General features: G+C 30.7%; 1 protein-coding gene across 1 annotated transcript in view; it reads right to left on the bottom strand.

Moving 5' to 3' along the window:
• LOC130898103 (uncharacterized) overlaps window positions 1-26,440 on the bottom strand; it is a 174,908-nt gene that overhangs the window by 79,464 nt on the left and 69,004 nt on the right. The window contains exon 3 of the mRNA XM_057807149.1: window positions 16,126-16,173. Within this exon, the coding sequence (XP_057663132.1) occupies window positions 16,126-16,173 (48 nt within the window). The remainder of the gene's footprint in view (window positions 1-16,125; window positions 16,174-26,440) is intronic.

Raw genomic sequence — 26,440 nt, forward strand, 5'->3', positions numbered from 1 at the left:
ATAGTGTATTGTTTACTTTAACTTTGAATCATCTATGTTGAAGTAAGTATCTGATACAGAATAGCCAGTTTCAGTGTATATTCTTCAGCGATATAACTATTTAATTGTATAGTCATGTCAGGCGGTGCCGAATTCTCTAGTAATCACAATCAAGAAGATCACAAAGCATTTACTTTTTAGTGAGAATGCTCCATTGATTTTGCATTCAAGATCAATGATCTTGTCTAACATTGATCTTCCTGACCTGTAACCCCTCTGCTCCGGTATTATTAGGTTGCGTTTTTTCATTGTTCATAGTAATTTTTTTCAATCATCCTGCTCATCCCACATGTAAGAGAAATAAGGAGTAAGATTCGGGATTTGATTTGGGAGAATGTGATTTGTATATCTGGATTATTAGAGAATCTCGCCAAGTGAGCTCTTTCAGGAAAATGTTCAAGGAATATTATAGGAATCTGATTAGGACTAGAAGAAGAATTTTGAAGGATAATGATACTTCGTGATATTCTGTCATAGTTAGAGTGGATCATCAGTCTTCGCTTTGATTCGCCAAGTCGTTATGTACTTGGAAGTTTTTCATACTGATATGGCGGATATTCGTCTTACTTTTTGTCAAATTTCCATCATTGTTGTAACTGAGTGATAATACTCAGTCTTTCCATGATTTGCGTTTTCTATTTTTCATTATATATCTATATTTTGCTCGCAGTCTCAAAAACTCTACTTCGGATTGTATTTTTTTCAATCTTTTATATTTAAACAAAGGTTGTTGATAGCTTCGATGGCGGTTTTACATTCCTTTTTCCACAATTGGGAAAGGATGCTTTTTATAATGATGGATGCTTTTTCAGATTGACTTAGTTGCGGAATCAATGATGATATTTGTAAAGTGCTTTAGTGACTTATTAATATCAGAAAAAACTATGCAGCATTAGATTTTTTCTTTAATTAAGGACGAAAAACGACCCTAATCTCCATTTGTAAAATTTTATGTTGAAGCTTGGATATTATTACTACTACAACTACAAGTATTATGTATAATTATTGGATAGGGAATCTAGTAGATCTTCTATCGTACATCTAATTTTCATAGATATGTCTTTAGAATGTGGTTAAATTTTCGTGAGCATATATATGAGGCAACCGGTATTAGATCGAAATTAAGAACAAAAGGAGGGTCATGTTCAGAGATAGCTTGTCTTACGGGTCCCATAAATGCTGACATATGAGCTGCCTCTTTTTTGTTTTGTTGGGAGACTAATACAGTAGGCTTGCTAAAGGATCTGTTTACAATTTATTCTCTTCTGCGTTGTGGAGATTGTTGGGTGACTTCATCGAATGTAAGTTTTGACGAATTCTGAGAGTAAGGAACTGCTTCCCTAGAACCTTTTTGGGTTATTATATTCTATTATGATTGATTAGTGGAAGTTCTTAGGTGATTGAGTGGGGGGTTGAAGAATGTGGATCGTTATTAGTCTGTTGAGCGTTGGATCTCTCCTCCGCATTAGTTGGTTTTGTATTTTTGAGGAGTGTTTCAGATTGTGCGGTAGTGAGTGGTATTGGTTTCACTATTTGAAGTTATGGATTGGATAGTAGTTGTAAAATTAGCTGCTAAATGTCCTGATTTTTCACATGTTAAAGAATCGTCTACGATAAATATTCTATAGGAGATGCTTTCGTGTCCTTAAGATTCTGGTAGTGTGTTTGTTGGTGTGTTTATGAATACCTACTTATAGTCTGAAACTATCAATGTGACTGTAGTCAGGAAGATTGAAGGTTATTTTTAAAAAAGACATGGAGGAGAGTGTTGTGATGCTCAAGTTATTTAGCTTGTTCAATATCAGATTATGAGGATATTGTAGGGTTCACATTTGATAGTATAAGCCGGAATATTGGTATAACAATCTTCTAGCCTGTAGAATTTAATCATTTAATTTAAGTTCAAAATATCCTGACACTAGTTAAGTATATACACATCGAATTATGAGGAAAAGAGATTTTTTTTATAAATATAATTGGCATAAGGTAATCTTGATTTTTTTGGGTATTGAAATAATTGCTTGGTCTTTTTTTGGAAATTGTTATTGAGTGAGAATTGATGAGTAAGAGTTTTGGGAGCTTCTGTAGTCAGGTATAATTTCCATCTCTATTATTAGGAGCCTGAGTAGGTACCTGTCTTCCAATTAGTATTTATCATATCTTACTTTGAAAACTGTGGTATTTAACTTGATTTAGTAGACGAAATCATGCAGATATTTACAAATAAACTAGTTTATGAGCCTGTATAAAACACTACTTTTCACCGTACTATTTATAAATGAGATTTCTATTATCAAAGAACACTGATAAATTAGAAGATTGTTGAGAGCTGACTCAAATGCTATTTACACATCAGTTGCGAGAGCCCAATCCGAAAGTGAATTAAGATTTGAGTACTCTGTATTTTAGCACTATTTGTCAAATTTCGAGGAATTACGAAAAAAAGATATAATGAAAATAGGAACACGTGTAAAAAAAATTGACAGTTTATATGTGGAATCTATCAATAATTTATAGAAGAAGAACATGTTTGCGCCATTGAAACTTATATGTCAAAAATATAAATTAATTAATAAATTTTCCAGATTATACTATTGTATTTTACAAATGTGGCAAGATTATTTGCTTGCAATAAAAACAGACATTTTAATATATGCATTTTTTGAAGACACATGGTTTCTGATGTAGCAAATCACAGTTGGGAAAACAATAGTAAAAAATTAAGATATTACACACTAGAACCAAAGGTGGTTTTGTATCTCTACGATATCCTCAGCTTTTAAATAAATTAAGAAGTCTAATTATCCTGAAGACTAACTGCATATTTATTTGAAAATTGGTTTAAAGGACAACTTTTACCTAATATTTTACCATAAATTATGAACAGTTATAACAGTTACATCACTTACGGAAATTCCATGCGATACCAAACTAATAGTTCAAATAATATCTGAAAACAATATAACTCTTCCTACGACCATCATTCACCATCTTCTAGAACTATTTATATACTAATGCGTAGAGTGGGTATATCAGCAAAAGTAAAATCAGTATTACAAAAATGTAATCAAATTCCAAAACTTAGTTAAGACATTGTAACGACAGAAGAAAAAAATTAAGAAAACATAAGATTGTGGACTAGTCTGAAGCTTTGAATTTGAAAGGTTTAGTTTTTAATTTATTTCTGTTTTGACACACGTGTTCTGCTTTGGAATTTCGTGTTACGGTGAAAAATCGATCAGAAACAAATAAATTAAATAGATAATAAGGATAATAATGATCTAACAGTAACAATTGATGTGAAAATCGTTAGAACTATAACTTTTCTCCAATTTCTAAGAAATCGCCTAATGACTCCCAAAATAATCAAAACCAAAGCGTTCCTAACCAAGCTTAGAATTAGAATCTCTAGCAACACCTCGCCAATATTTCCTCTTGATTGACTAGATGTGCCCTTAGAGTACATAAATGTTTAATGTAAATGTGCAACCTAACGGACTTTAAAGCATCAATGATGCAAAAGAACGAGTAAGGAATTGAGGAATGGTTGTGTCTATGAATGGAGATCAATCTTTATAAATAGACTTGCATGTGCGAGTATATCGGGTTGTTTTGGTCTGCTTATTCGGATCGATTCTCATAGCGTACTAAAAACTATTTTTAGGGGACAAAAATTTTGTTAATATAATTCTCGATGTAAAATCATCATTTCAGTGATAATTATTTTAGATTCCAATTACTAAATTAATCATCAGAACTGGTTATACGCAGGTTTCTTATATATCTTATATTCTATATATATATATATATATATATATATATATATATATATATATATATAAATTTCTTTAATTTCTTATTTCTTAGACCTTTTGATATATTAATGCATCTAAATGTTCTTGATTTTAGGTCCCTTCTTTTTCAAAATTAGTTTTTTTGATAGTTTTTAGAAGAATGATAAATTTTGACGTTTCGACTTTTCTTTAAGTCTTCATCAAAGTTTATAGATATATAAATCAATTTTATTCATTACAGTCATTCGAAATATGGTTCTGAAAATATTACAAAAGTTGTAAAGAGCATTTCAAACTTGATTTTTCTTGTGTATCAAAATTAATGTGTTATATATACTATTATGAATAGTGTTTTACTATTCCAATTATATTTGTTTTTACATTTAGATTAGTTCTTATTGTAATCATAATTTTTCATATATCCTTATGTTTAAAAGTTATTCTCAGTCTCAGTTCTCATTAAGACTTTAAACAAAAATATCCTCTTGAAGTATTTTATCAACTTACTTTATACAATTAACTTCTTTGAAAGTTTATGGATACTATGTTGAATGTGACCCCCTAATCCCTACTGGCTCTGACCCTCTGTTGGTGTGCAAGAGAAAGTGAGCCCATGATAAACCGAATTTAGAATGCATGGAAATGTCATCGATACAACAACTTGTAATATTTCATGATTAGAAACAATCATCTTTGGTAAGAAAAGGGATTTGAAGGAAATATCACATTTTTTTAATTTGTTATGGCATGCAGACCTTGCTTCTGCAATTTCCAGTTTTTTAGAGTTGTTAATGAGGGCTATGAAGCATGGGATAATGTTTCCATAATACTTTCAAAATGACAAAAAGCATAATCGTTCTTGGCTGCCATTTCCACTAATGTGTATTTTTTAAGTAATATAGACGATGATAGACCATTTTAAACCTGATTCTGGAAAGGGTGTTCCAAGCTCCACACACTCAATTTTATGGTCAAAGTACGGATACGAGTCGATGCAACAAAGGTACTTGTATGAAATTTGAGGCGAACCAATCCCTTTCTGAATGTACTTTATTCTTGGTGACAGAAGACCGCTTAAATGTTTATTTGGAAGGTATCTTCCGTTGAATTTAGCGATCTATCTTTATTATGTTTTATCTCCATTTTGCTGGAAATTTCTCCTGTAACTTACCTCAATATTTATGTTTCTGATGCTTTTTAGAGTCATCATGTAATTGAACAATTCTTTAATATTCTGGGTCTGAATGTGAGTGAAGTAATTGCTGGGTTGAAATAAACTATTAAGCTCATCTTCCTCCATTTGAGAAATTGTATGAGCTGGAGTATTCTGATACGATTTTCTCACATTATTAATTTTCTCTATATCTCAAATAACTCACCCAACTGAATTAATTAAAACTGTAGTCTGGAAAGTCGATACAAATAAAAAAAACAAATTACTTAATACCCTTCCGGTAATAAAAAATACAACTTTTTAATTAGAGTAAAACACCCTATGGAGCGAGCTTATTTCTTAACTAATTTTTCTTTCCGCAATGAAAGTACAGTGGAAAAAGCATTTCCATTCGTAAAATTTACAGATGATAAAATTTCTCCGGAGTGCAGATAATTAAAAATGCTGTGTACTGAAGAAAAATGGGTGTTCTCACCCTATCTACGGAGAACAGGGGTTGAGGTGCACTATATATCCAGTCCATGAAATGATTGTTCAATATACTAAATACAACAAATATATCAAATTCCATAAAAATTTCATCTATATTTTGTAGAAAAGAACAAACGATTTTTTCTTGATTTGTGGTGTCTCGATATTTTGTTTAAAGTATTAAATTCATGTAACTCAAAATACAATACAAAATCCGAAATAACATTTGAATATTCATATTTTAATATTCAATTACCGAAATCGTAACAAAATACAATGTTCAGTTTTATTTTTTAATTGATTATAATTTCTATTTATGCTTTTCTTGAACGTTATTTATTATTTTTTCCGAATAAATATTTTCGTTCAATATATATATGTAATGAGCGGTTTCTTAGTGGGAACATGGTAACGTAACACCAAAATGGACTAACTTTAATATATTTTCCAAGTTTTCGAATACTTATGTGTTGGGAAATAATTAATTACGATTTGGATAGTATTAATGCTTGTATAAATTTTCAAACTCATAGGATTCAAAATTCAATATTCAAATTGACGATGCTGGAAATATTTCTATTGCGAAGCGAACTGGGGCGATAGTTTTGGTTCTATTGAAATCGATTGGGTGGGTTGGGCGAAGGTGGAGGAAATATCGGAATTAGTGACAGAAAACAAGTGTTTCTTTGTTCTAACAGAATTATGTCGATTCCTCTGGCCAATATAGGAACGGGGGCAATCTGAGCAGAAGATTTCATAGACACCAATGGTGTTCATTGGATATTTTATCTTTGACGTATTTGATTAGGTGAGAGATGCTCCTAGATATCTGAATCAATGTTTGACTTAAAAAATTGATTTCAGATGGTCGATTGGATACATGAGTAGATCAAGATACGAGTGTATCAATGACAGAGTTTAGCGGGGCCGGATGATGATGGGATTGAGCGTTGAGGAAACGATTGGTGTGAGTAGATTTTCGAGAGTGAAATAAGCCGCTTAAAGAAAGTTTTTTTATTATGACATCAAGGAAAGGAAGATATAATTCCTCCTCCACATCCATCGTGAATAGTATAGGAGGATGTCGCCATTCAGATGGAGTTGGAACGAAGTTAAAGTATCACTTCCATGAGGCCAAATGACAAAAGAGTTATAGGTCTTAGAAGATGCGAAATCAGAACTTATATTTAAGTATATTACATTTACATTCGAATTTTAAATTTATGATTACGTAAGTCCATGTAATGTGTTTGACGTGATAGATAATCCTACACTACTATCTGAAGGCCGTTACTTTTACAGGGACAACCTGTCCAATTCAAAGATAGCATAAATGAAGTTATCAATAGAAAACTCAATAAAATGTATGATTTATGAGATATGAAGATTTTTATATCGTTGTACATGCCAAGGAAACCGTTTGTCATAAATAGACATTCTGATGAAAATTATTGTAATTGTAATTACTTATTGAAAGCACATTTGTTGGAAAAGTACTGTTTACTGATGAAACTGGTTTCACATAAGACGTTTTATTAAATCCCATAATTTATATTTATAGGCTGATGAAAATCCTCACAAATAATTAACATGGATTTTGTGTTGGTGTGTGGGTAGAAATAGAGGGTAATAATTTAGTAGGTCCATATTTTTCTAATTATAATGTAAATGATCAGCGATACTTAGAACTTAGAATGCTTTCCCACCCATATTATGTGATATTCCTTCAAACATTCGCAGAGACTTTTTGCTCATATACGGTACAGTCCCTTTCTAAATGTCGTGGGAGATCCATTTAGATGACAACCACGTTCTTTTGAATTGAAAACAATGATTTTTTTGGGGAAATCTTAAAATTATTTTCATCTGCCCATAGATGTAAATTATATATATATATATATATATATATATATATATATATATATATATATATATATATATATATATATATATCAATAAATAATTACAATTACATGTTCAACGATATAAAAATCTACACATCTCATAAACCATACACTTTATCGAGTTAAACAAAGAGTACCTTTTTGTCAAAGAACCTATTGTGCTATCCTTAGATTATACAGGTTGTCCCTGTAAAAGCTACGGATTGTTAACCATTGCGAATGAGCCACTCCTGGCCTATTAGTGTAGAATTATTTATGCTGTCGAACATCATCCATTGAAAATTAAATTCATAATGTTCATACATATAATAATAATATAGAAAATATACTTGGATATTTGATCTGATTTCGCAACTTTAAAGGCATATAACTCATAAACGAGGTTAAACGAAATTATGGTTAAAGAACAATGTGAACAGATAAAAGTATAACAATAATAAAAACATTTAGAACTGTGGTGTATATTCTGTTATTTGTTTTTAACAAGTTTATTAAACTCATCAAAATAAAAAATCAATATTCAAATGGGTGCTTGATAGAATTTTTAATTTTTACTGGTTAGATTTTGAATGACATTAAATTCTTATTGGTTAGATTAGGTAAGGTCTTTAAGAATGAAGTTGAATATTTATTCATTATGAATAACGTTAAAGTCATGAAGTCTTCGTGAATGGAGCTGAATATTTATCAGTTAGATGTTGAATGACAATAAATTTTTATGAGTTAGGTTGTTATGAGTGAAAAAATTTGAGAAACTTAAGCTAGGAATACATATTACATAAATAGAGTACACACCATTATATTAGAGTACAATTCGCTGTTTTATTTGATGCATTCCCAGAAGTAAATGAAACAAATGAAAAATATCTCTCGTATTTTTTTAGTAAGCGTCAAAACTATAGAATGTTTCATACAAAATTTATCATTATTAATGTTTTTATAGGATTTTTTGACACGATTATTCAATACGAATAAGAAACTGGACACCCTTTATATTCCGTTTTCGGAACAAATATCTTTTGAACATCGAAAATAGTTTCGACTCCTAAAGAGCTATTATCTCATCTTCTTATTTCATTCTTTGAGAAACTGTTGAATGTTTTTTAGTACGCCATTCTTGAGCACGTGTCTTCTACTGTGCCGCTCGTGGACATTGTCACTTTCGATATACTAAGAGTCCGACCATCACCGACATGGAAAGACCAGAATAACCAGACAACCATTATAGGGCAATTTTTTTGCTCTTAACAATAACTTCTTATGTGTCTTTTAAACTGCGTTTCAGCCGAAAGAATGTTAACAGATATCCGATAGCTACAATACCAAAATCTTAGATTCTCATATGGAAATTTGAAATTTCGGTAGTTCTGAGCTTCGGTGAGGACTGATGACTTGTACAGGGTGTCATAAACATACACATAAATTTAAATGTTAAAATCCCTATGGTTGTCAGAAATAAAATAAACCTATCTATAGAAAACAGGTATTGAAATAAAACTGAATAAAATTTTTAAATGTTGAACCTGTGATCATCCAGTGTTCATATATGAGAAAGAAAATATTAACCATCTTAGGTAACTGCTTCATTCACCCTATGAATCAACTAAGTAGGTTTGCTCAAATACATTTAGATTCATCATTAGATGGTTTTTGACTCTTGCTTATGACTTTCATCACATTTACTTGAAACTGTTATGTATTCGATTATTTTAGTTATGGGAAATTGCTCGTAAAACTTTTTCAATTTAAATAAGCAGCGTATTTAAGTTTTGTTGAGTTCCATCCATAATATTTTTTGTGGTGTAACTTCACTATGAATGAACGGATTTTGTTAAATCGTATTATTCTGAAGACTCATTATATATTTTATTTTAATTTGCCCTTCCTTTTCCCAAACATTTCTGATAAATAACAATTAATTCTCATTAATTCAATTGCTGTTCATTCATCCCCAAAAATTTTTGTTGATAAATAATCCTACAAAAATTTGTAGATATGTTTTTTTGCTACTATTATTTCTAAAATCGAGACTTAAAAGAAGTTTCAAGAATTGGTCGCAAGAATTATTCCCACCGTGAGGGATTTTTCGTCCAGCACTAGGGCAAACATCCCGTCGAAGTCTCCCTTGATGTGACATGTCAGAAATAATATAGGGGGTGTTAAAAAATAGCATCTTAGCAGTTAAATAAAACCAATAACAGCAAAATTGGTCTGACAAGTAAGACTATATAAATCAATAGAACAGTTTTATTGAACGAATTGACGTATTAAGGCCCATTAAGATAAATGTTGTGTCAAGTGAGTTCGTTTATTAGTGGAACAATACGAATGACAGGAAGATGGAATTGGGATTAGGTATTTGATGAGATGCACAGCTTTCCTGGTCCAATGGGATTTTATTCTAATGACTAGCTTGTCTTGAACTCTAGTTATAATTAAGACAAACACTCGTGGGATTCTAGATTATGAATATTCCCTCTTGTTCGCCTTACACTTGATTTCTTATGTTTAAAATTAACGTTTTCTCTTCGATTCGCTCTTTTTTATATTGAATAATGCATAACTAATAGAGTAAAGATTAAAAACTTTGAGAAAATCTTAGACTACACAAACCAAGAATAAAAAAGAATGGATTAATATAATAACGGATATGTTATAACAAAAATTAATTATCTGGTTTCATCTCCAATTTTAAACTAGAAGAAAGATTATTTATGACACCTCAAGATTTAATTACATATGAATTGTAATATGAATTGTGATATAAATTGTAATATGAAATGTAATATGAATTGTAATATGAATTTCAATATGAATTTCAATATGAATTGTAATATGAATTGTAATATGAATTGTAATATGAATTGTAATATGAATTGTAATATGAATTGTAATATGAGTTGTAATATGAATTGTAATATGAATTGTAACATGAATTGTAATATGAATTGTGATGTGATATGAATTGTGATGCTTAGTAGTAGAAGAATTCCACCTTTGATAGTCTAGAATCTGTCGGAAGACACTTTTGATAAATCTGCACAAATTGACTGCTTCCAAATCTGGAAGAACATGATGGTGAGACATTCGCTACATTTCTTCTGCGACGGTCTCTTGGAATGACTCCAACGCTTGAGCATTTTAACAAATAATTATCTATGACTTTTATCACCCTAACCTATAGAATGATCGTCAGAAAGGACGTGCCAATGGTATGGAGTGTACGAAGGAGAATGTGAAGACACATGTAAATTCATATTGCAAAAAACCTAATGAAACGAACAATAATAGTCTAGAGATGCATAAAGTTCGTCCTTCAAGCATCCTCAGGCTATGATCAAACGCTAAAAATTCTCTCCGTAGTGCATAACTTATTTGTGCATTTTCCTCATGGTGCTTAATTTGCCAGAATCAAATTAGATTGTACATGTATTAAATATGAAGATAATCTGAACATTCTAGGAAATTTTGTACCAAAAAAATAACTATTGATTAATATAATTAAGCAAATTGTCAGAGTGGAGTCATATTTTGAAAAAGACCGTCAATCTTTACGAGTTATCAACTTGATTTTCATAAAAAAGTGACCTAAAAAGACAAATTATCATGAAAAATATATTTATTCTTTTGTATGAATAAACTGGATTTTCATTCCATTTTAATAAATAATAAATAGCATAGGTATTTTCATGGAAAATAAATTATTGAATATTTTAGCAGGTGCATATCTTACATTATACAAACTTTTATAAACTGATGTTTATCTCGAAATCTGGCAATAATGTATTCGTTAACGACTGTTGTAAATCTGGAAACACAATAATTTGTCGTAAAAGGTCAACTTAACGTCTTAATATTACCAACAGATTGAACACGAACTTAATATAAATCGGTAATGGTTTACACCAAATGCGTTTTGGACTGCCGCAGACCACTGTCCTTCGTTCTTCCGGCTGAAGATGAACCCGAAGTTATATCACGTCGTTAGTTTGTGTAATATAGCAGTAAACGACAGAAATTATTACACAGTGTGTGGCTTTTAGTTGGACTATCCCAAATTAAATATACTTAAATTTTTTCAAAGCAGCTTGTTTCATCACAACTGTTTTTATCACATTTATATATGATATTATTTATTCATTTAGAGTGGGTTTTTATAAATTTCGTTTCATAGACGCATATATTTCTTGTGAATAAATATTGTTACAAAATCACATCGTCGTGAAAGCATCGAAGCCGTTCCTATATAATAAAACATTTCGAATGTTTAAATTTAGCCGAACGCGTGGGTGTTTCTCAAAAAAGAGCATTTTTGATTAAACTTAGCAAATATAGACTCAATGGTAGAAGAGCCATAAAAGTGGTATTAAAAAGTTCGTGATAACTCTATAATGCAAGAATATTTATTTCGTTATAATTTCAATATATTACTCTAATTTTTAGTGTTTGTTAAGTTTTATGTGTATCATTTCTTAATTAGTAATTTTTGGTAATTCGTGTTTTGAGCTAAGATTTTTGTTTTTTCAAAATCAAATTCATGATGTTCATTTTCTTCATGTTTATGTAGAGTTCTCTAAATATTGTGTAGTTATTCTTATATAATTTTTAGGACAATTCAGACATGGTATGGAATATATAATATTTGATTTCTTAGTGTCTAGTTTTGTTTTTAAGTATAGTGAATGGTGATAATGTGTTGTGTGATCTATGACTTACATTGATGTTATGTTTCGATAAAATTTTATCTTGTCTTGTCTGAATTGTCCTAAAAATTGTTTAGGAATGACTACACAATATTTAGAGAACAGAATAACTGGTCACAAATACACCAAAAATGCATCGACTCCTCTACATAAACATGAAAAAAATGAACATCATGAATTTGATTTTAAAAAACATATTAGTAGAAATAATATTAGAATTTAATAAAGTAATCCATAAATCTACAATTTTTCATTAACATAATCCAAATATACCCTAGCTGGATTTGTATGTTTCGATTATGAGAATTTTATGGTAAACTGAAGTAGCTGGACCAACTGTTTTCAATAAAATTTGATTGGAAAATGATATGACTGTCCACCACTATGCTGTAACATCTTGCAGACATTTCCTAAATGGACATTTCATCCAAACTTTTCCCATTATACAGACGTTATGATTTTAAATTTTCTATTCTGTTTTACTCTTCGTGAAAATAAAATATTTTATATGATTTTTTTAATTCTAATTCTTAGATAAATTCTTCACATAGCTTTTGTACAATTCAAATAAATCAAAGAGACTATTAGGGTCTATATTTTGAAAAATCTGGTCAATAGTTTACTCATACCTGCTGTGGGTTATAAAAATATTATTATATGCTTTCAATATAAAAATCATATTAAATTTGCAACTATGAACGTTACAACAATTATGTATACTTGTTTAATCGATTTGAAATGTTATATGGAAAAATTGTTTCTATAGTTTGATTGTCAATAGCGAACCAGTTTAGCAAATATATGATCACGCAAAGGTTTCATGAAATCAACGGGCTGGACCCGGGGATCAGATATTAACTTTCGCCAAAAAACGCAAATCGGTTCGAATAGGTTCCATGCACTGGAATTTTTCCTTTGCATTATGCATAGCCGATGCATCCCTAATAAGTAAAAAACTGCGCCTTACGTGGCCAACGCAGCTGTCGGGAATTATTCTTACTACTGAACTATTGAAACTAGATATTAAAAAGAATCTTATTTTTATGATGAACAGGACGTCAAAGTATTAATTAGATTACGTCGAATGTAAGCCTATAATGAGAATTTGAATAATAATTATTGAAATTAGTGACGGTCTAGTTTAGGAAGAAAATAACACTATGAAAGATAGCTTGTATCTAAAAAAAATATAATTAGTGACTCACAACAACAATTGATGAGTGATCAATATTAAATCGTCGCTATTTCTATTATCTGAATCTCCACAGTTAATCGAACATAGCATTGGTGAAATTCTTTGGTACATTCTTTCTGAATCAAATTTAATAGCACACGAGAACAGAAATTGAAGTGTTCTACATCCATATTGGAAGAGATAAGGTCAATTTATAAACGTTTACACTTGCGCCCGCGCTGACGTCTCGTTCGCGGTCAACATTAAACAGAGTATGAAGATTATAATTTATATACACAAACGCCCGCGGCCGCCCTCAAGTTCATGCCGAAAGATGACCAAATTTTTTGTTCGACGCTCGCGTTCCAGCGGCGACTCAATGAAAATAGGTATCTATGTCATATGACTAAATTCAACCATTTTCTGTTCATTTACCTGGTGTGGCGTACCTTAATGTTATTTGTGTTTGAATTGTCGATGTCGTTTTCTTTTTCCACGTAACGTAGATGCACAAATTTCAGTATGCGGTGCTACCTGTCCTAATACAAGATTTTCTTGCTCATTATTCAATACATTTTCAAGATAAAGTACCATAATAACATTAACAAATCTAAAGAATGCTTAAACTTGAAACAAATTAAACAGAGATTTTGTGGTAATGTGAAATGCCATGTCTGCGAAATAGTGTATATTTTGACTGATATGGAACGTTGTTTATAACCAGTAAAACTGACTTTATTGTTACTTTAATGTTACACAAGTTTCTACTAGAATCTCACTGCAATTCATGATAAAGAAATTGCAAAATCAAAACTGGACATTGACCAAAGAACTGGTGGTCTTAATCTTCTCGATTGAAGGAACGCCCTTCTTCAATGACTAGCGTGTTACTATTTAGAAAACCTAGTTAATCACTTGACACAGCAGATAGTTTTTACAAATGGTAAAGAAGATTTTTTTATTCTACAACAAAGCAACACTACAAATATAAATAGAGAAGTTCACTAATGGGCTGAGAACCACCAAACATAATCCTAAACAGAAACCCAGACTAACACATCGATGTAGATGAAAATAAAGAGTATAATATATCTCTGTTTATGGTACAATAGAGAGAACAAATTTGTATAAGACTCAAGAAGTTTTAGATGTCCCAAGAAAACTAACTAAAAGTTTATTTGAGAAAAGGGAGCTGAGGCAGCTTTACGTTTTTACCTTACATTAGAAGTTACCATGAAGATAGACCCGAGGTTTAATCTACCACCGGAAGGGTATTAGAAGAAGAGGAGAAAAGGGAGAGGACAAAAACTGGTACAGATGCTTAGTGAATAGAATAGAGTAAGAAAAACAAAACAGAGCTTGAAGAATTTGATAATACTCAAATTTTGAATATATATTTTGTAATTTTTTTCTAATTGTGAAAATTTAGCCATGGGCCTTTATGGCCTAAAGTGCAGTGATATAGTAATAATTTATCTAAATCTTACCTGATAGAAATGGCCTCGGTATCAGTATCAGAGGCCTTTCCTGCAACTATACCAGACCGAGCATTACTTGTGATGGATGGAGGAGCATGCATTATATATATATATATATATATATATATATATATATATATATATATATATGGAACGTGGCAATGAAACACCACAGTGGAACACTAAGTTTAATATATTTTCTGAGCTTCCGAATACTTATGTATTCATCATCTGGGAAATGATTACTAAAGATTTTCGTAGAATTCATAGATTCAAAATTCAATATTGAAATTTGAATGTTGTTGCCACGTTTCCAATAAGAAATCGCTCTTATATATAAAAATATAATATATAAATATGATATATAAATATATAATCATTTCATTTTTTTTTATATTTCTTTGTTATAATTGCAGTTTTTTTATTGTCTTATTGATGACCTTGTAGTCTATTTTCTAAATACTGATGGCAAGTTGAGTAGTACCTTGAAATCAGACTTACCAATAAGCCTAAAGAGAAAAGTATATGAGCAGTGTGTTATACCTGTGATGTCCTATGGGGCAGAGACGCTTACCCTCACGAGACAAACTGCAGGAAAGATGAGAGTGGCGCAACGGGCAATGGAAAGGGCAATATTGGGAATTACGAGAAGGGATAGAATTACAAATGAGAACATAAGAAGAAGAACAAACGTTAAGGACATTATTGAAATTATAGCCCAAAAGAAATGGAAATGGGCAGGCCATGTAGCCCGAATGACGGATAATAGATGGACGAAAAGAATATTGGAGTGGAGGCCAAGAATGGATAAGAGAAGTAGAGGCAGGCCGCCAACAAGATGGAGTGACGATGTAAAGAAAATTGTAGGAAATTGGATACATACAGCTCAAGATAGAGATAGATGGTTTAAACTAGAGGAGGCCTATATCCAGCAGTGGATGGAAGATGGCTGATAGATGATGATGATGATGAGATGTCTGCCCTATGTAGACAGCCTCACAAAAGATAAATTTTGACGTTTCGACTTAAAGAAAAGTCGTCGAAACGTCAAAATTTATCTTTCTTGTGAAAACTATAAAAAAAACTAATTTTAAAACAGAAGAGACCTAAAATAAAAGAACATTTAGATGCAATTTATATATATATATATATATATATATATATATATGAATTGCTTGTTTCTTTTGTATTTTATCAGGATATTTTGTAGGATACAAAATATGATTTTTGTTTTGTTGCTTTTCCCACAATTTCAGGAATCCCTGATTGACAGATATAATTCCGCAGATTTCGGGATTAAAGTTTTGGTGCACGATTTGAATTAGGTCAACGAAAAAAATAACATTTTCAGGCACTCAGATTCACAACAGAAGGTAAAGAAAACGTACCGTGCATTAACTGAGGAAGCATTTCCTACATCGTCCATAGACGGTTTCCTGAAACAAAAAATAAGCTAATTATATTTTGAAATTATAAGTATATACATGTTTATATATGAAATAGTAATTCAAATTAAATTTGGAGTATGGAATATCTCTAAAATTTGTTTTCTAAAATGTACCTAATGCATTTTACTTTCAATTAGGAAAATATAACCAGCTTATTTTTATTTATCTGTACATAGTAAAAAATATCTATAATCAAGAACTCAAGTATATTTTCTTAGTCAAATTAAATCAAAATCAGATCCTCCGTAGTAATCTTATTTGTCTGTCTTCAAATACTCACAATTTTTTATATTGTCGAAAAAAATAAAATATTGCTGTGAAAAATACTATTTATAATCAAATGGAACAAAATCAAACAATTACAAATAATTAATGAGTTAAGGATAAATAATAAATGGAATTAATTTGTATAGAAGAAATGAGATTTCACTTATACTTATTATCAATTTTTTTTGTCGGTTGCCGTTAAGGAAATATTAATAAGTAGTTGTTTACTCGCTTACTTGAATTATATATGTATTAATACTATACCAATTAAAGAAAATCTATATAAATTATCAGATTATCTAGAATTTTCGTCCGACTGAGTTGAGTGAACTGGATACGGTACCTGCTTGGTTCAGGGTGTCTTAGTTAGTTGGATATTCAAATATCCAACTATTTACAACTGCCAGATCCGAACTGATTACAAAATATGTCCTCGTCAACTAGTGTTCATCAAAAGTTACTAGCACAAAAGTCACTTTTGAAAAGATACTTTATTAGAACACCTAAACGAGTCTATTAACAACTGAAATTACAGTCTACAATATTAATTATGGATCTGTCTTATATACAAAAAATAAATGCAACTATAAATTAAGAATATGTTATTCAGTAAGAACATCAGTTTAATGAAATTTTTGTTGAATTGCGTATCATCAATAGCGAACTGTAACTTCTCCATCACACGGAAAAGTTTTGTTGGGGACGAACAAAACTGATTTTGATGTTGATGTATCTTGTTGGATTTCTGGCTCTTTCGGAGTCTTGCGTAGAAGTCTTCGGAGCCGGTACAATCCTATTACATTAAAGATGGTTACAGTTATATAAATTGAGATCATCTAAAAGAATATGCCTTTTCTAAAGTGATGGGTGGTGAGGAGGTGGAGTTAATTCATTTGAATTTTCTCGATTGTTCGCGTTTTCATGTTAGATAACCGTGTGTGTGAGATGTTAGGTAGGGTTAGAACTTCTTTTTGTATCTTGTGTTCTCAAATGGTTCTATATTTGTTCCTAAACTACATCTTGGGGGAAGTTCGAAGAGGTACATTTCTTGGAGTACCATAATTTGTGAAAAACGGCTTCTGGCATCTCTTGTATGGATTTGGAATTATTTGAGATGGGTAGATGTTCGCAGAGGAAAGCTTGAGTATTTCGTTCACACAACCACAACTTGACGCCATAAAGTGCAACAATCTTTTGAATGGCTTTTGAAGATGGAAATTACAATGAAACGTTCGTGTTTGATATTATTAGGGAATTACTTAGAAGCGATATTGGGATTAAGGAAAAAATTGGTAATACCAGAGTCTATAAGGAATTTAAGAGGAGAGTTTGAGATAGTTACGTAGGGTAGATAGATCTCTTCTATCCCGGTAGAAGTGTTGCCCTATTATGTCACGTTGTTGTTTCCAGCGTTTTACTGAGAATATTCTGTTTCTTTCATCTTCAAATTCGTTAATGTTATCGTCATAGCTTTCGTCGACATATTTGCTGTTAATTAATTTTTCGGATGGAAATCTTGGTTGGTTTTGTTGTTGTTGAGATTTCCAAAACTACTATTTAGGTTATTTATAAGAAATCTTGACGGTCCATGGAATACTTTCTGATCTTGTGAACTGAATTGGTTGACCTGTACTGGTGGTCTAGGCCTAAGTTTTTATATTATTTTCCTGCTAGATGTACTGTATTGCCGCTAATATATGATCAGATTGCCTTGCTCTGATAGTAGATCCTAAGGGTTTCCGAAGCTCTTCTTACTTGCTTTTATATTAATATCGTTGTTGTGAAGTTCTATACAGCGAGATATTTTATTTAGCAGTAGTAATTTTCTCGTAATATTGTCCAGGGGATTCATTGGGGTGCAAATTTACTAAGTCTTGTGTGAGAGATTTCTCATTATGCTGATTTCTCTTTCTTTTATATCTTCTCATTGTGTACATCCATAGATTGAGATGACTTCTTCACCTTTTCCCGTCAATTTACTTAAGATTTCTTCATATAGAAGAAGGGTGAATGTATTTTTGAAAATTTTCGGGCATGGTATAGGTTTTAGAAGGAGTAATTACGAGTACGAGTATGTTAAAATTTAGGAACGGTAATCTTAGTATAGATTGAGGTGTCTGCGCAGTGTATGCGAGAGGCATATCGGTCATATAGGTAAAAAAAATATTGTTACTTACAGGCTAATTGTTATTACCATTACAACTTCCTATCTTTTTTTCGTTTCAAAACTTCTGGATTAAGTTCACTCAGTTTTCCAGAGGTTTATCATGTTCTACTTCTATTTTCTTCTTAGCTTATAATCACTTCTACTAGCTCAATTTTTTTCATCTACTCCTTGTTTCTTATTAATACTTTTGGATAAACTTGAATGTTTTCCAGAGGTGCCGAACAAACGTTAAATAGCGAAGAAGATCATTAAGGCTCTTCCACTATACTACTGACTGCGCCAATTAAAAGTTACTGCCATAAAAGTGACTTTTTAGAAAGATACTTTATTAGAACAGCAAAATGACACTATTAACACCTAAAATTACAGTGTAAATTGAGCATTGATCGGTCTCAAATACAAAAATAATTGCGACTATAATATAATCATCAGTTTTATGGAATATTTTTTTAATTGGGGATCAACAAGTTATGTTTGTTATGACGGCCCGAAGTTCAATACTATGTATGAATCATGAGTCAGTGAACTGTATCTTGCATTATGCTGTGGTAGAGTACTTCCTATATATGGCACTATTTCTGGCTTCTTTTTGTAATATTTTGAAGCTATTATGCCCTCCTGTAAACTACCCAAAATTAGTACATTCTTTACATACGCGTTTAAAATATGTGTTTCGTCGTTTTGGAAAATTTAGATCATGGCACTGATTTGTAACTATAGCTGGCACATTCATATACTTCTAACAAAACAAACCTCCTTTTATCCTCATTTTCCTAGCAAGAAAAAGATATTCTATTATCTTGTCCTAGATATAAAAATGTTTCCTGTGAGGATCTGATGATATTCAAAATTTTTAAAAAAATTTCTCAGGTTAATTTGGAATATTATAAATTGTATTAAACAGCACCTTCATGTCATTTCTTAGAAATGTTCGTCTAGTATCACACTTTATCCTGAATGCAAACAGGTCCTAATATTCATATCAAAACTGCTCCATACCTCTGAAGCGGATGCAAATTCATCATTGTTGGGTCAATAATTCCTTCTATTATCATGACTATATCTATGAATCGATTTCTGGATATATATTCAGTTAACATATTTATGTTTCCCAGCATTTAAGTTTCTTATCACGTAGTCTTAAAACATCTCGTGTATATATAATACGTGCAAAAGTTTCTAGCTCTTCAAATTCCATCTAAAATCTATGTCAGTCACCTGTATTTTCTCACATTGTACTATTCAAACTACCCCAATCGTTTATTAAAAGTTTAAAGACGCCAGAGGTGATACTTTGTTTCGTGTAAAGAGTTACGCCAAGTGAAGTATGTATCCGAAATTTGTTTTAAAATTGTTAAATTGTTACCAAAAAATCGAGCACATCAGCATCACTTAACGTTAAAAGCAAATATGTGGATATATTATCGAATTGTTGAAATCAGTTCCAATTGGCAATCATTCTTATGAAAAATATTATGACCATTGAGATAGTTCCATCTAATGTGAAAGGTTTCGTATGATTCAAACGGAATATTGAAACTATGTGTTGGAATTGGGAGAAAATGTAATTATGTTATGTTATAGATTTTCCCATTTTTTCAAAGTAATATGAAGGAATAATATTGTTATGATTTGGTTATAAATATACTATTTGATAAACATTATTTCGAGAAATATGAAATTCAAATTGAATCGTCATTCTCCTAATTTTTTACGTTACACATACGAAACCTAAAAGTTGAAACTAGCAAGAGATGGATTTCTAATTAGAAAAGAGAAGCAGATAGTAATAAAAATGTTGGAGAGAGACTTAGAGGCTGTAATTCGACTGAAAGTGTAAATGTGAACATATAAAAATGCAACAAAGTAAACTTTTTAATTGGAAAGCTTTTTCAGAGACGATCGTCATTCAATTGCGAGCTTTGTCATAGACGTACCCTATAAGTTTAAAATACTTTTTCATTATATAAATAACTGGATAGTTGTATTCAACTAAAGGATTTGGTTAGGTTAGGATTTTGGTAATAACATAAATCCAGATAATAGACGAAGAGTATAAAAAACACACAAACAAACAATCAGTCAGGAATACCCAGGGATATAGTATAGGGTGTCATTAAACCAAGAATCATAACGGTAACGACATAGAGGATATAATAAACACAATACAAATATATAGTTTGTAAAAAAAGATATATTAAATTCAAATACAATAGTGCAAATATAATTCGGTGAGGTATCAGAAGGAATCGGAAAACAATGGTCAATGGAAATTGGAACACCAGAATATAACCGAAAAACAAATGATCAATTTCTGTGACAATTTGCCTTGATATTAGGTCTATTTTCTATGAAAATTTGTTTAAAATAAGGTGTAAAAATTGACATTTCGACCTACTTCGGTTTTTATCAAAATATAACTTGATACTGACAATTTTCGTAATAATATTAATCAATAGATTACCCCCATCATTATTATCAAGATAAAATCAAAATAGAAAGAAGAATAATTGAATCATTCGTAGTTGCTTTAAAATTCATAAGATAGAACAGCTTTCCCGTTGCTATGTATGTGAAACATTTCTAAAAATTTTCTTTTTCTGTATTTGATTACATTATAAGAATGTTTGAATGTGTGAAATATTTATCAAGTCCTTTATGACTTAAACTAGTATCATATTTATTGGAAAAGTCCTTTATGACTTTATACTAGTATCATATTTATTGAAAAATTCGATAGTTGTTGAGAAAGTCCATGTACATATTGTAGGAAAAAATATTTTGATATTTAGTTTATGATTTGTTTCTTAATTGATTATAGTATCTATTTATACTTTTTTGAATATGTTGATTGTAATTTTTTCCTGATAATTATCTTATTATTTAAGTTTTTTAAGAAAATAATTGAGTTTCTTATTTATTTTAATTAGATTCTTTGGTATATATAAATAATGAGATGTTTATATTAAGTTTGCTAGGACATTTTCCTCAAGATCTTCCATTACTAATTATAGTTGGAATATTTGTCTATAGCGAAAATACCCAACGAATTTTTACATTTTCAATATTTTCTATGAAATCCCGTGTGTTTTTGATATAGTATTTGTTTTGTTACAAAATTTTTCTCAAAAATATTTCAAATATTTAGTTAATGGGGTGAGAAGTGTTTGAATATTGCATCTGATGGCGAAATAAAAAGTGGTTCTTCACAAGATCGAAACGAACCAAATGATGAGGAAATTAGAAAATAGGATGGTATAGGATAAATACCTACAAACAAGGAGAACAGAAGATAGTGTAGATTACGGTAGAAAAATAAATGAAAGGAGGGTAAAAAAAAAGTAAAAAAAAAGGAAAGTTGGAGAGAGAGAGAGAGAGAGAGAGCCATGCAAAACATCAAAGCTCGAAATACAAGTGGAACAGAGCAGAGCCATAACATAAACATTCTTTAGATAGCTGGGAGAAAAGAAACATATCGGATATGAAAATATTCCCATACATAAGTATTATACTCAGATGGTCTATTTGCTTTTTTTTGTTGTCAAAGGCTGATTTCATATCAATAACTTCATGAAGTAGTTTTGTCACCATATTATGTCTTCAAATAATTTTTTTTTGTTCTCTTAAGGATGAATTTGTTTCGTTTCTTTGATATGGTTATATTCCACATATAGAATTCTGAGAGCCTACGATAGAAAATCTTTTGATCAATGTTTCACTTGAAAGCTATTGCTCGATTTTTCAATAGCCAACAATTCATAATAATGAGCCTATATAAGTTATATTCTGCATCCTGAATGTTTCACTCTGCTTAAAAATCTTTTCTTAAGGCTGATTGTTTGTATTATAATATGCACAGCGCTGAACATAAAATATAAAATACAGCCCTAGCCTATATGTGATAACGGTGATCAAAAATGAGTAGTTCAATAACTACATATAATCTGCTGAAGGAATATTTCAATTATATATGAAAAAAAAAATATAACATAGTTTGTTCTATCAACTTTTCAAAGCTACGCCTATGTTCTTGACGGGGGTGCGTATTGCCTTTACTATAAATGTCATGACGAAGTTTTTCTTTTTGTACATCAGTGATTGCCTACCCTGAGCACGTTTACTGCTAATCGGCCTTTCTGACACTTAAACTTGATATTAATTATCAGAATAGAACGTACGTCGTAACTAAATGACCACAACTTACAAACTGGTCGGGAATGAGGAGAATTTTTAACTAAAAAATCATGTTTATTGCTATAGTTTTTCTATGTATACCTACCTACTTTAATCTATATATTTGGTAGTTTTTACAAAATTCTATATACAGTAAGGTGCATGTTTATTTTCTAATTATGTAGAACGTGTTTTAGAAGACTTAATATACATCTTATGAAATGAATCACAGCTAACAAAAAATTTCGAGTAATTTAGAGAGTAAAATGTAAAGTGCGAACCCAAACTCTTGATCAACAATTACTTGGAGAGGGTAGTAAAATTGAGATACCATATATAAGTAGAAAGTTAGCATAAACAGCAAAGCCAGAGAAGTTCAGTTGGCAACATATTGAAGGATGGGTATCTATAATCAATGCTCCCACAACTCAAAAGCCTTGGAATGTTTTAAAAAATTGATGTGAATATCCAAATATATGCAGTGAATTATCGTATGCATTATCGTATTGCAACATTAACTCCCGAATATTAACTGACTCAAAAACTGTGGTGTACTAGTTTACTGAAATGTACGTTGAACTTTAAGCTTGATTGCTTCCACTAATTCTGTACTAAGAAAATAAATTGGGTGCCGAACTTACGCTAGTCATATAGAGACAATTACATAATTCAATATAATAAAAGGATAACAGTGCAGTTCATACAACTTATTTTCTCGTAGTGAAACTTGACCAGAATTTTCTAACGTTATCACAAACATGTGTAGAAACATCCTGTTAACAAATAATTACTATTTCTTTTATATTTAATTGTATTCAGCATTTATAGTTTTCTCATAAGACTTGAGAATATTTTTAATCTTATCAGCAGACATATGTAGACATCCTGTTTATATAATAACTATCATTATGTTACACTTTACTATATTCAGCATTTTTCCATTTATTTAATATTTGTTAATTCATTGATACAGTTAGTCTTCATTCTATCACCTATTGTTGTAGTCATCGAATAAATGAAGTTTTTTTTTAAAAAGTAAATCTTTACTCTTGAAATTTAACTCGCTTCTACTTTGTCACCATAGTGCCTGTGCGTGTATCTTCGTGAAACCACGCGGTTATTCGGATCGGCACCATTATCATAAAATTATGTGTATGTTTCATCACTTCTTACTATTATTAAAAGGAATACTACGTACACCATTATTTAACATTTCTAACGTTTACTGAACATTTTTACTTGTTGTAGTTCATGTAACACTTAAAATGATAATGGATCCAACACCAAAAATTGCCTCAATCGTTTGACAAGTGCATTTTGGATCTGTTTCGATCATATGTCCCATACTCTCTCAATGTTTTCAACAGTAACGGAAGAACAGGACCTACAATCACGTGCTTCATCACCTAGCGATATCGCTGTACCTGCAGAACACAATAGCTCGTGAAGAATATGATGAAATAAGCGTTATAATCGTTAAATAATTGTTATTCAATTAAACCGATATTTATATCATATAACCCTTAAATATTATAAAAAATCTGGATTGAGAAGTTGTGTTTCATGAACAATCGAATTAAATCCACTCATAGAAAGAAATCTAGAAGCGCTTAGTCGCCTGATCGTGGTGGCGAATCTATTATTATTATTATGTGACAATTTTTCTGTCTATCATTAGCCACCTTCTAACTGAAAGAAAATAATTAAATAATTAAGTGGAGCTTCATCATGTTGATTATTGATAAGATGCAAAATCATGTGACCAAGGAAGTCATTTCTCAACGAAAATTCAAGTGGGCTCTCTATTAAGGTTTTCCTTAATTAATGAAGTTCCAAGAATACTATTGAAAAGAATACCCACTCAAAAGTTCGGTTCCTTTGGATACTATATACATTCTCTAGAAAGTTACAAATTGTCATAGCTCAGGCTACAAAAATTTTGCTTGTCTTATAAATATAAAAAATGCTTTCTATACTGATAAAATGTATTTAACCGTATTGTTTTGTAAAACAGTGCTACTTGGTGTGCCACACTGTCAAGAAACGTGCAGCGCAACGGATCTAGTTTCATAGCATTTAGCAACTAATTTCAGGATATATTCATGATTTAAATCACCATTCGGTGATTTAAACTGAATATTGACGACGTTCTCTTTTGAATCTTTAATATTTTTCATGAGTAAGAATAATATCAGTTCATAGTTGTAGTGTAAATATTATTAAAAAAATCAATAAACGCAGAACAAATTTCACAATATATTGGAGACAAGAAATTGATTAGGGATAGTTAAATGAAGACTATCTCCATAAATATCACAAGAAAGCTATACCTGGTAACTTATAACTACGTATAACTGAAAAATATACTTGCTTATTATTTTGTTGGATATCAAAAATAAAAATTATATCGCAATGTATTTCAAGTACCTAAAACTAGTTGAAAGTTCAGACCACATTTCTAGCCAGCATTCAATAGAAAGTAGAAGTATTTGGTATTTCTGAAAATATATTTAATTAGTCCTTAATATAAAGTATTCAGCTCCCATTTCTATTAAAGAATTTGGGAGTTGTAAATACCCCTGGTAGAGGATTTAAAACCAGCCTACCAACTTTCCTCTCTTAAAAATAAGTGTGGCTCTTCTTCTTCATATTATTGAATATTCTAAGGGGCCGAACTATAGAAATATAAATATTCAAATAGATACCTTGAATATAAATATAATTAACTCTCGAGTTTACCCAAGCTCTAGCAGAAATTTAACAAAAAATAAAAAAACTCAAAACTAATTTGTCTTGGTTACTTTAATAGCAATAATTGGAGTCATAGGTAAGTTAAGCGGTTTCTTGTTTGGCCGCCGGTCTAACAAACTACAAAACTTTTTATTTAGTAACAACATATTTCTATATATAATTGATTTTATAAGCGTTCCTAAGAATTGAAATAAACGCAACACTTTTATTCTGATTACACAGAAATTAATTTCTCCACCCTACTACGAAAATTCATATTTGGCACAAAAATATAAACCGAATAGCGTGTGTTGACTACAGACTGCAGCGTTTCATTAAAAAAGCAAAAAAATATGATGGAAGCAAAGAAATATATTAACGCAAGAGCAGAAGTACCTAGTTACAGACAGTCATCCGCCTTCGAATGAGACAAATAAGTTTGTCTAGAAACCTATAGCCATAAATGATTAACAGAACTGGATTAACAGAACTGCCAGCATCACGCTTTATATTTATTTCATAGATAAAAAACTATATTCAGTTTTTAGTGGTATAGAAGCATCATATTTTTAGCAAATATAAAATTAGAATAATTCGTCCATATATTATCCAAAAAATAATAAAATACGTAATATTATAAATGATCGAGTTTCACAAGAGAATTCTGTTTAAGAATATATAGTTGTTTCAGTCTAAGAGATTTGAACATCGATTGGTTGGTAAAATTTGAAAATCTAATCTACATTTCAAAACTTTTTTTCTAAAGACGTCAAGGTAGCATTGGAATGATCAACAAAACTGTAAAATGAGGATATATTGAACAGAATCTGAAACATGGGTAAGAGTAAGAAGAGGAAGACATGAAACTTGAAAATAAAACTGCCTAAACTGGATAAAGTGAGTATGCGAAATAGATTG

This window comes from Diorhabda carinulata, chromosome 1, assembly GCF_026250575.1.
Source record: "Diorhabda carinulata isolate Delta chromosome 1, icDioCari1.1, whole genome shotgun sequence".
Taxonomy (NCBI): domain Eukaryota; kingdom Metazoa; phylum Arthropoda; class Insecta; order Coleoptera; family Chrysomelidae; genus Diorhabda; species Diorhabda carinulata.